General features: G+C 46.0%; 1 protein-coding gene across 1 annotated transcript; it reads left to right on the plus strand.

The window, feature by feature from the left end:
- Nucleotides 1-909: 909 nt before the first annotated feature.
- On the plus strand, nt 910-4,375 carry LOC136516557 (ubiquitin-conjugating enzyme E2 36). The gene is made up of 8 exons (XM_066509979.1): nt 910-1,060; nt 1,180-1,207; nt 1,338-1,424; nt 2,204-2,262; nt 3,561-3,602; nt 3,679-3,752; nt 3,943-4,040; nt 4,115-4,375. Exons 1-8 carry the CDS (start codon nt 1,025-1,027, stop codon nt 4,150-4,152), a joined length of 462 nt encoding a protein of 153 aa, XP_066366076.1. The 5' UTR covers nt 910-1,024; the 3' UTR covers nt 4,153-4,375.
- Nucleotides 4,376-11,463: the final 7,088 nt, after the last annotated feature.

The following is an 11,463-nucleotide window of genomic DNA, read 5'->3' on the forward strand; positions in this document are numbered from 1 at the left end:
AATCTTGTAATAATTAGCCTGATTCTACCGCGAGGTAGATGAAGCCGAGTATGAAATATCCTTTATCTAAAAAAAGACTGAACAATAGGAGGTGGCCCTACTGTCTGTCTATTCCATACATGGATCACAAAACCACTATTTAGTTGGCAATGTGCCAATGCCACAATATAATTTTGACTATAAATCTAAAATACAATAAGCAGAATGAAGAAATTATGAAGTATAAAAGTTAGTACCTTGATTATTCTCAACAGTGATACGCATTACGTGGATCGATGTATTCATGTACATCATCCAAGAATGGCTGGTATATTTAAATCAGTGTTAACTTTGAAATTGCACAAGAAAAAAACAATGGTATATACAAATGATATTTTTGGAAATCCTTATGTTTCTCGCCAAGTAAGAAAAGAAGTATTTTCTCCTATTCAAATCAATTTGAGCAGAGCTCTTGCTCCTGTCTACACATCAAGGAGAAACAAGCCCAAAGTATAAGTGTAGTGCATATATAAGCTTAAAAATTTCCACTGTGGACGCCCTTCAATTCTGAACGCAAATATTGTATGTATCCGTAGCTCTATCCCAAAGTCATAGAAGTCTAGAAGATGTATAACATGGCAGGTTTCAGGTATGAGTAAAAAAAAACTGTATTGTCAGAATGTGGAATAGGTGAATTATGATATCTCAAAATCATGGTCTGAAACTTGGCTGAAAAACACTGTTCTAGCTGAATTGTTGTGAGTGAAAAATACTGTTCCGGCTAAAAAAAGAAGCCGAACAAACTGAATATGGGGTAAGCCGATCATGACCTTTTGTAATTGGATCATCCATATATTCCCTAAAAAAAACCCTTTATATATAGGCGTCCATCCATGCTCAGCGGCCCATTCGCAACCTCCCCCGACCCACCGATTGACGGCTCCTTTGACCCCTTCGGTCGTCTGGTCTCATCTACCTCCCCAGCGCCGCGCGAAGCTTGAGGCAATCCCCGCCCCCTCCCCTGCGCAATCATCAGCCCGGTTCCATGGCCAACAGCAACCTCCCGCGCCGAATCATCAAGGTCCGCCTCGCGATCTGGTTGCCCCTCCCCGCTCTCGCGAGATCTATCGCGTTCCTCTTCTGCTCCGTGGAATCGGATACTCTGTCTGCTCATCTCTGTTTCGAATTTGGTCTGTGCAGGAGACGCAGCGGCTCCTCAGCGAACCAGGTGCCTGACTAATTTCGTGCGAGTTCTCTCGAAATTTTGGTGCAATTCGGAGTCTGCTGCTGCTGCGCTGGTCTCCGGTTCTCTAGCATGTTGTTTGATTCCATTTTTCTTCCTCTTCTCACGCGTGCAGCGCCAGGGATTAGCGCGTCGCCGTCGGAGGAGAACATGCGGTACTTCAATGTCATGATCCTGGGCCCCGCGCAGTCACCCTATGAAGGTGTTCCTCGTTTATGATTGGCTTCACTTGGCGTATTTTTGTATGGATAGTCTGTGTGCTTCTAATGCTGTAATGTTTGCGCTGTGGCATGTGCATTCGATATTGTGAGCCCTGTTTGTAGTGTTGCTGTGTTTTGTAGAAATCATTGTTGCTTGTGTGTCCTCTTATCCTTATGCAGTCATATGCCTCCTTGTTTCTGGAGAATTCACGAATGAATAGTGGATTAATGTAGATGGACTACCAATATGGTCTAGTAGCAGAGCCCAGGTGGTTCATCAGTATGGATATAAGGCACTAAAGTACTAAAAGGTCACTTCATGTCCATTCATCTGTGCCAAGTGCCACTTCAAGGCTCTAGAGTCTAGACCTCTTAGTGGACCTGGTTTTATCAGTCTGCTTTCAGGAATCTGAAAAATTATGTCCAGCCAGAAGTACCTACTCACTTCAATACCTGCAATTAATTTCCATATTATTAGTGGCAAGAGTTTTGACTCTTGTTAGGTTCATGGTGGCATATTGACTAATCTGCCCATGACACAATCCCGATAAATCTAGCTATCATTCAATTTACCGATATTCTTATAATACAAAGGATTGTTCACCATCTTTTGTGTTCAATACAAAGCAGATGAAATAAGAGGTGTGTAGATAATTATTAGGGATGCAAATAGCAACAAGTTGTCAAGTTCCCATATTATCATTTTGTGTTACCTTCTTTTGTTTATTCATTTCTACCTGGTTGCCTGATATAGTTTATTCTGTGTATATTTGTTGAACAGGTGGAGTTTTCAAGCTTGAACTATTCTTGCCTGAGGAATATCCAATGGCTGCCCCGAAAGTAATTTCTTGATCATTCATGAATTTGTTCACTAAATCGTTAATTGGCATTTATATATTTCCATGTTATATGTGCTTTAGAATTCATTTATCACCATTGATATGAATTGTGGTTTATTGCCTGATTACAACCGTTTGATATATTTAATTCTGCTTGATTAACTTCAAAGTCCTATCAAGAACATATTTGTGTTATGTTACTTAATAGAGCCCAGGGCCAGGCCTCCTTCCATTTTTTTATAGGTAGTCTCTTCCTGTCTTCCATACATACATACATACATACATATATATATATATATATATATATATATATATATATATATATATATATATATATGCAAGTAATTTCACCTTGCATAGTCAGGGGCAGATCTGATTGAAGGCCAAAGGTGACCATGGCCCCTCCTGGTTTTACAATTTGCCAAAGCGAAAGTTAACCATCTACTACACTTCTAAACAAATGCACTACATTAAAGCATGCCTCTATAAGCTTGGCCGCCTCTGAAGTTTGATCAAGCTCCACCACGGTGTGTAGTTGTTTAGTAATGAAGATTTTCTCGCTTCAACTTTATGTCAGTGGGTTTCTTCTAATGCATCTCTACATTTTTATCCATTCCATTTTCTGGTAGGGTCAATGTGAAGTTGTACTCACTAATTTTCATTGTAATCCTAATGAACAGAAGTACTCCCTCAGTTCCAAAATAAGTCTCCATCTCGCATTTCGAGGAGTTAAACCAATCTTAACTTTGACTATGTTAAAAGAAAATTGTACGAACATTTGTATATTTAAATAGGTTTACTATATATAAAATATATGACGTGATTAATCTATTGATGTTTATGTGGTATCATGGTATATATTTGGTCAAAGTTGAGATTGTTTTACTCGAAATATGAGATGGAGACTTATTTTGGGACGGAGGGAGTACTAGGCACTTGCTTTTGCTGGAAAATCAGCACTAGCATTCCTTGTGGGTCTATAGTATATCAGAGTTCTTTTGTATTCCTTACATATATGGAAGACAGATTTGTTCTTCTGTTAGCTCTTTTGTATTCTTTTCACATAACTTAAACACCTTCCTTGAGTGGTTCTATAATCTATAGTACTTCTGAATTCTGATTTGACCGGTACCAGTTGTCACACTGACACGATTAACAAATGGGGAATGCTTTTTATTCGCCTATTTGGGGATCATTGTTGTCTAGCTTTATTTACAGCTGTTTTATTTATTTTATCTAGCTGTTACTTCGCTGTATTAGTTGCTGATGGTAATTTTACCTTTCCTGTTGCTGTTACAGGTTAGATTTCTCACCAAAATTTACCATCCCAACATTGACAAGGTAGGAAAATGGTACTGTTTACCTTTTTTTTTTGGTTGCAAAGAAAGTGATGTCTCATCTCTGTCATAATTTGCAGCTTGGTAGGATATGCCTTGACATTCTTAAGGACAAATGGAGTCCAGCTCTTCAGATACGTACAGTTCTGCTGAGGTAACTGCTTATTTTATCGTTTCTCTGGTAACATAGTTCTGATGGTGGGTGATATATGGCTGTACTCTGCATTGTATCATTACAATATCCAATTTCTGGCTTGCACATGTATTTCTCTAGTGTCTACCTCTATGGTTCTAGCATATCATTGTGCTACCATACTGCCCACCTGACAATATTCGGTCTTCAGCATTCAGGCACTTCTGAGCGCCCCAAATCCAGATGATCCTCTCTCAGACAACATTGCGAAACACTGGAAATCCAATGAAGCTGAAGCTGTTGAGACAGGTACTTGTAGTTGCAGTAAACACAGCTATGAGTACATTACAGATGTCCTAATATGGCAGCCTTTGGTCTTGCAGGGAAGGAGTGGACTCGCCTGTATGCAAGTGGGGCATGACAACCAAGTGTTGTTTCAGATGTAATAACACTTCCATTGTTTGGGGCCGATTGAATATCCCTTTTGCTTGATGAGAGCAAATTTGTGAAATGTTGCAATGGGGTCAAAACATGTTCGCGAATCGTGCTTTTGTACTTGTGGCTGTAGCTCCATTCGCTGCAGTGCCCGTAAGCATCAAAGCAGGTGTTGCTTTGTCTGTTCCTATCTGACCATCAGTTGCATATCCCTCGTGTCCCATCTGTTGTGCTCTGAGGATTGAGATTCATGCTGCAGGATAGCTGCTAGCTTGTTCTTAACTTCTTTACTCGGGAACACTGAAACTGCCTAGGCTACCTCAGAGAACCATGGTTTAATAGGGTTAGTGTCGGGAACTAATACTAGGGTACCCGAAGAGAAGGAGCTAATGGTCATCAACATTGATTCAACCGAGCAGTCAAGAGTGCGTCTACAGTTTCAACCGATCCCAGGTGCGCGGGCTCTGCCTCGTCCGACCTTCGGGGGCGGGCTTCGTCTCGTTCGACCCTGAGGCCGTCATCTTCGTCTCGTCCGACCTCTGGGAGCGGGCTCCGCCCCGCCCGACACTGAGGCTTTGGTCTTTGTCTCGTCCGATCTCTAGGGTCGAGCTCTGCCTCACCCGACCCCGAGGCCACGATCTCCGTTTCGTCCGACCCCAAGACCGCGGGCTCCGCCTCGCTAGACCCCTTGGTGCGGGCTTCGTCTCGCCCGACGGGGACCTATACCGCCGTCAACCACTCCAGGTCCAAGCGTATGAGCCTAGGTCGGCACGCCCCGATGTAACCTGCGGCCACGACGGGCCATACATGAGGATTCACATCAAGAACAACGTCGGGCGTACCGGTGCTGTTGTGCCTAACCCTCGTACGAACACTGACAGGCGCGTCAGTTCACCACGACGTCCGCCAGGGCGGAGTGGAGCGCCATGACCGGCAGATGACGCTTGCGCATGGCGCCAGTGACGGACAGGGCCGCAATGTGGAGCCGTCCCTGTTGACATCTATAGGGTCGGCGGGACCCGCATGAAGGAGAAGAAGGACCCAGCGATCCTGGAGGCCTTCCTCTCTCTGGTTCTTCTCCTTTTTCTCCGCTATAACCCGCGCTTTCCCTTGGCCTATAAAAGGAAAAGCAGGGTGGCCCATGAAGGGGATCCCGAACCGATCAACCCATCAAGATTCGATACAGATCCACACAAGAGCACGACACGAACGCACAACCGAGCAGCGATCAACATCTGAGCACCCACTGACTCCTTTCACCAGAGACTTGGGATCATTTCCCTCTCTCGTCCGTTTGTAACCCCTACTACAAACTTTTGGTGCTAGTAACACGAGCAGCAGCGACGAACTGGACGTAGGGACTTTCTGCCCGAACCAGTATAAACCTCGTGTCCTCTAAGCACACCATCCGAGCCAAATGCGCAATAATACAAATTTACTCGTTGGTGGCAACTCAAAGCACCGACAGTTGACGCGCTAGGTAGGGGCCTTTTGCGCATCTCGACATCCACATCAGGCCTCGGATAGCTATTCACGGCGTCAGCTAGGTCTCGGGCCCGCACGTGCGCTTTGGGAACCTTGACTTCATCATCACGATGGAGGGAGGGTTGGTACAGGCTCCCGCCGTCGTTCAGCCTCTCCACTTCACTGGCCTCGACGCGATCGTCGAGGCGCTTTAGGAGCTGTAGCTGCACGCACCGGAGGCCCATACCTCCGGGAGCGACCAGCTTCTCGGCTTTGATTATGGGAGGCTAGAGCGCCAGGTCGGCACCTTCCTGGGACCCCGACCGTCCCAGGAGGACTTGCGTCACCTCACCTTCTCGCTCGCCAACGTCATGACGTAGCTTGCCGAAGGAGAGTTGCTCTCCCCGGAATACCTCATCCGGAGCGCCCCGATAGCGCTCCCATCCAGTCTCCGCAACACCGCAGAGACCGTTAGCCATCCTTTGGCGCAACGCACGCCTACATCCCCTATGAACGATGAGTTCATAGGGATGACCGAATGTGTCGCAGAATCTTTCCACGACCTCCTCGCGGGAGAATCAGGGTCGTCCTCCAACTCTGACTCTAGTAGGGGGATCCAGCACCCTTCTCGTGAATGTTTCATGGTAGGTACCCTCGAGGGACACGTCAAGAATCCACGAGGGAGAGGCTACCCCAACGAACGACCTCAACGACGAGGTCGAGAGGGATTCAGGGGCCATACCTCGCCTGCGGGTGGTGCAGCTGAAGGCCTAGCACCGAGAGCTCGAGGAAGCACGACTCCAGCTCGAGCAGGAATGCATGGAGCTCAAGCACCACAGAGACGGCAGGCGTGCGTGCGTCGTTGCCCATGACGTGAATCAGAGGATCATCGAGGACGATGAAGCCCTCCCACACTTCACTCGGGTGAGCCAGAACATCGCTGTTGTGGCGGCCTTACTCCGAGGGCTTCTAGGGCCCGCGACGCCCAAGGGTCGTTGAGCCCATCGTGAGATTCACACGCTACTCGAGCGTGCGGTGGCACAACAGGCTGAGAGCTCACTGTCCCAATGACGCGAGCTCGACGCCAGCCAGCGTGCGCCCTTAGAGCAACCCAACATGGATGTGTCAGTCCACTAGGCGCAACGAGTCAGCAGGTCGTGCACCACGGTCCCTATGCATGAGCGTCTCGCCTGCAACCGCAACGTGCGCGACACCCTTCATGCCCGCTGGCATGCCCGCGGTGACACGAGGGAGGGGGCTCGCTGTGGCTACCACCCTCATCATGGCAGACGCTACGATAGTGGCAAGGACCGAAGCTTGTGCCTTGACTTGCTAGGACCTTAGGCCTTTGGCCAGCACATCCTCAATGCTACCTTTCCACCGTGGTACCGACCGTCGACCAACATCCCAAAATACTTTGGGGAAATGAACCCTAGATTGTGGCTCGAGGTTATCAGCTTGCTTGCCAAGCGGGTGGAGCGGATAATGATGATTTCATTATCCGCAACCTTCTATTATTCCTGGCCGATTTGGCGCGAACGTGGTTGGAATAACTTTCGCCCAATAGAATCCAAAGTTGGGCGGACCTGAAAGAGATCTTCGTGAGAAACTTCCAAGGCACATACGTGCATCCTGGGAACCCATGGGATCTCAAAAACTACCGACAGAAGGCTGGGGAAACTCTTCGTGGGTACATCCAGCGCTTCTCTCGGTAGTGCAACGAGCTGCCTAACGTCGCCGACGCCGATATCATAGGAGCCTTTCTGTCTGGGACCACCTGCGAGTCCCTGGTTCATAAGTTTGGATGTAAGGGCCCATGAACCACCAAGGATCTCCTCAACATCGCCACTAGCCATGCCTCAGGTGAGGAGGTGATCGGAGCGATCTTCGACCGCCTCAAGGGCAAGGCAAAGCAGGACAAGGACACCGATGAAGGCACCTCCAACCGTCCTAGCAAGAAGAAGAACAAGTAGCGGTGCGAGGGCTCGCTCGTGGTCGCCGTCGATCGCAAGGGGGGTCGGAAGCCCACCGAGGGCACCTCGGACCACTTCGAGAAGCTGCTCAAAGGTCCATGTCCAAACCATGCTTTTCCCGTCAAACATTTATACAAGGACTGCGGTCTCATGAAGCGGTTCTTGTCCAGAGGCTCCAACAAGGAGGAGCATAGGAAGGACCCCAAGCCATCCATGGATGATGCCGAGGGGAAAGACGGTGGCTTTCTGATGCTGGATGGCTGCCTCATGATCTTCAGAGGATCGATGGCTTACGACTCCAAGCATCGCTAGAAGCTCACGCACCGTGAGGTCTATAAGGCCGAGCCGGTCGCTCCTACCTTCCTCTGATGGTCAGAGTCCACCATAACCTTTGATCGGACTAACTGAAAGGTCCTAGTATGGCTAGAGGGGGGGTGAATAGCCTATTTAAAAATCTATAAATCAACTAGAGCAATTTGATTAGTATGACAAATAGCATAATACAAACTTGCTCTAGCTCTACAAGGGTTGTAAGCCACCTATCCAACAATTCTAGTTGCAATGATTACTTGGGCACACAAACTTGCTACTCTAAAGAGCTCAACTAGATAAATGTAAATAATCAAGCAAGCTCTCAATTCTAGTTACCCTAAAGAGCTTGTATCAACTAGTTTGCAAGAATGTAATCAAGTAAGTAGGGTGATTATACCACCGTGTAGGGGATGAACCAATCATAAGATGAAGATCAAACCAATCACCGGGAGAATGCAAATGACAAGAGACAATTGATTTTCTCCTGAGGTTCACGTGCTTGCCAACACGCTACGTCCCCGTTGTGTCGACCAACACTTGGTGGTTCGGTGGCTAAGAGGTGTTTCACAAACCTCGTCCACACGATAGGACACCGCAAGAACCGACCCACAAGTGAGGTAACTCAATGACACGAGCAATTTACTAGAGTTACCTTTCGGCACTCTGCCGGGGAAGGTACAACTCCCCTCACAATCACCGAAGGCGGCCACGAACAATCACCAACTCATACCAATCCTCCACCGCTGCTCCAACCATCTAGGTGGTGGCAACCACCAAGAGAAACAAGCAAAATCCGTAGCGCAACACGAATACCAAGTGCCACTAGATGCAATCACTCAAGCAATGCACTTGGATTCTCTCCCAATCTCACAATGATGATGGATCAATGATGGAGATGAGTGGGAGGGCTTTGGCTAAGCTCACAAGGTTGCTATGTCAATGAAAATGTGCAAAAAGTTCTCCCTTGAGCCGGCCATGGGGCTATAAATAGAGCCCCCATCAAATAGAGCCGTTATACCCCTTCACTGGGCAAATCGCGGGCCGACCGGACGCTGCAGTCCAACTGACCGGACGTAGCACCGAACACGCCGGTCGTGAATACCGAACGCGTCTAGTAGAGACTGACCGGACGCTGACCCTCAGCGTCCGGTCGAGTACAGTAAGCACCCATGGATGACCGGACGCGTCCGGTCACACCGGACCGGACGCTGCCAGCGTCCGATCGACTTCACTACGGAACACTGTTTTTCTGAGTCATACCAGACGTGTCCGGTGTGGCGACCGGACGCGTCCAGTCGCTGAGTCTGCCGCCGAATACCGGACGTGTCCGATCATCATACCGGACGTGTCCGGTCACTCTGTAACCAGCGCGACTACCTCCTCTTCGACTCTATCTTCTTCACCCTTGCTCAAATGTGCCAACTACCAAGTGTATCACCATGTGCACATGTGTTAGCATATTTTCACAAACATTTTCAAGGGTGTTAGCACTCCACTAGATCCTAAATGCATATGCAATGAATTAGAGCCCCTAGTGGCACTTTGATAACCGAATTTCGATACGAGTATCACTCCTCTTAATAGTATGGCTATCTATCCTAAATGTGATCACACTCACTAAGTGTCTTGATCACTAAAACAAAATGGCTCCTACTTTTTATACCTTTGCCTTGAGCCTTTTGTTTTTCTCTTTCTTCTTTTCCAAGTTTAAGCATTTGACCATCACCATGCCATCACCATTGTCATGATCTTCACCATTGCTTCATCACTTGGAGTAGTGCTACCTATCTCATAATCATCTTGATAAACTAGGTTAGCACTTAGGGTTTCATCAATTAACCAAAACCAAACTAGAGCTTTCAATCTCTCCCTTTTTGGTAATTGATGACAACCCTTATACAAAGATATGAATAAAAGTTCATTTGAATCCATGTTGCTTGCCCAAGCATATTTACCACATATTTACCATGTGTAAAGAATATGAACAAGTTTCATGAACTCCAAATGGTAGCAATTGCTCTCCCTACATATGTGCTAAGAGTTTGGATTGTAGCTTTGCACATATGATTAGATAGGAAATATAGGAGTCAATTTCTACCAAATGATGCTAAGGTATAAGAGATGGACCTTTGAAGTGTGATACCAATCGGAGTGCACCAATATACCATCCTTAGCACCATTAGTAACTAGACATATATAAAAACTAGAATACCTCGTGAGATCAACATTACATGCAAGGGTCTATTTTCTATAGAAAGAACATAAGTCTAGTTACTTAGCCTATGCATGCTAGTTTTTTCATTTCAACATTCAAACTTACAACTAGCATACACCACACAAGCATGGATATTTGAAATTAAAACTTATGCCATGCAAGCAAACATATGTAATGCTCATTCAAATGCACCATACAAGTTTATGAGCTTGCTCCCCCTACTTGTGTGCTCAAAATTTTAATTGATCCCTTTCCTTTAGCATATCTCTCCCCTAATGTCCAATACTCCCCTATCACTCATATCTTTGTTTCTCTCCTCCTTTGTCAACAATTACCACAAAGGCTTAAAGTATAGATAGGGTAGGATTAATAGCATCAACAATTTGCACAAAAGGTGGCCTCAAATTATAGATATGTTGGGGGTGAGACCATGTGAAATGAGGATCATTTTCCTAATTTGGTTCAATCTAGATTGCTTGCAAAAGATATTTAACTCGGTTTGATCCAAGGACAAGCTTCTTCATACCTCCAAATAAGGATTATCTTGTACCATGTTGAGTTAAACACTTATAGCTCATTTTCTAAATCAAACACTAGGTTTGCAAACCCATAAACATGTCATATGCTACCACTAGATCATTTTAAACATACAAGCAATAGTGGTACCATACAAGCATCCAATTCATTTGATTTTCATGAATGAGCCTATTCAAATGTGAAATATATCTAGATGCACTAATCATGTCCTTAGCAAGGATGTATGCCATGCCAATCAACTTTTACCTTGGATTGCTCGAAGGAGAGGCATGTCATATAATGGGGGTGCATCAACACATATTGGAGAAGTCAAGTATGTTCAATTCATTCCTTAGCTTGCAAAACCATTTCTCATCAAGTGGCTTGGTGAATATGTCGGCAAGTTGATCTTCGGTGCCCACACTCTCAATGCAAATGTCCCTTTTTTGTTGGTGATCTCTTATGAAGTGATGACGGACATCTATATGCTTTGTTCTTGAGTGTTGAACCGGATTGTTGGTGAGCTTTACGGCACTTTCATTGTCACATAGCAATGGCACTTGCTTGAACTTGATTCCAAAGTCACTCAAGGTAGCCTTCATCCAAAGTAATTGAGCACAACAACTACCGGCCGAAATATACTCTGCTTTGGCGGTTGAAAGTGCTACACTATTTTGCTTCTTTGATGACCAAGACACAAGTGATCTTCCCAATAGTTGACATGTGCCCGATGTGCTCTTTCTCTCAACTTTGCATCCCGCATAATCAGAATCCGAATATCCAATCAACTCAAATCTTGCTCCTTTGGGATACCATA

Source organism: Miscanthus floridulus, chromosome 17 (genome assembly GCF_019320115.1).
Source record: "Miscanthus floridulus cultivar M001 chromosome 17, ASM1932011v1, whole genome shotgun sequence".
NCBI classification, from domain to species: domain Eukaryota; kingdom Viridiplantae; phylum Streptophyta; class Magnoliopsida; order Poales; family Poaceae; genus Miscanthus; species Miscanthus floridulus.

Bases quoted from the DNA above. Each gene is read 5' to 3' on its own strand.
- LOC136516557 (XM_066509979.1), top strand. From the start codon at position 1,025: ATGGCCAACAGCAACCTCCCGCGCCGAATCATCAAG. The intron at 3,603-3,678 runs GTAGGAAAATGG...CATAATTTGCAG, and splicing joins ACCATCCCAACATTGACAAG to CTTGGTAGGATATGCCTTGA. The intron at 3,753-3,942 runs GTAACTGCTTAT...TTCGGTCTTCAG, and splicing joins ATACGTACAGTTCTGCTGAG to CATTCAGGCACTTCTGAGCG.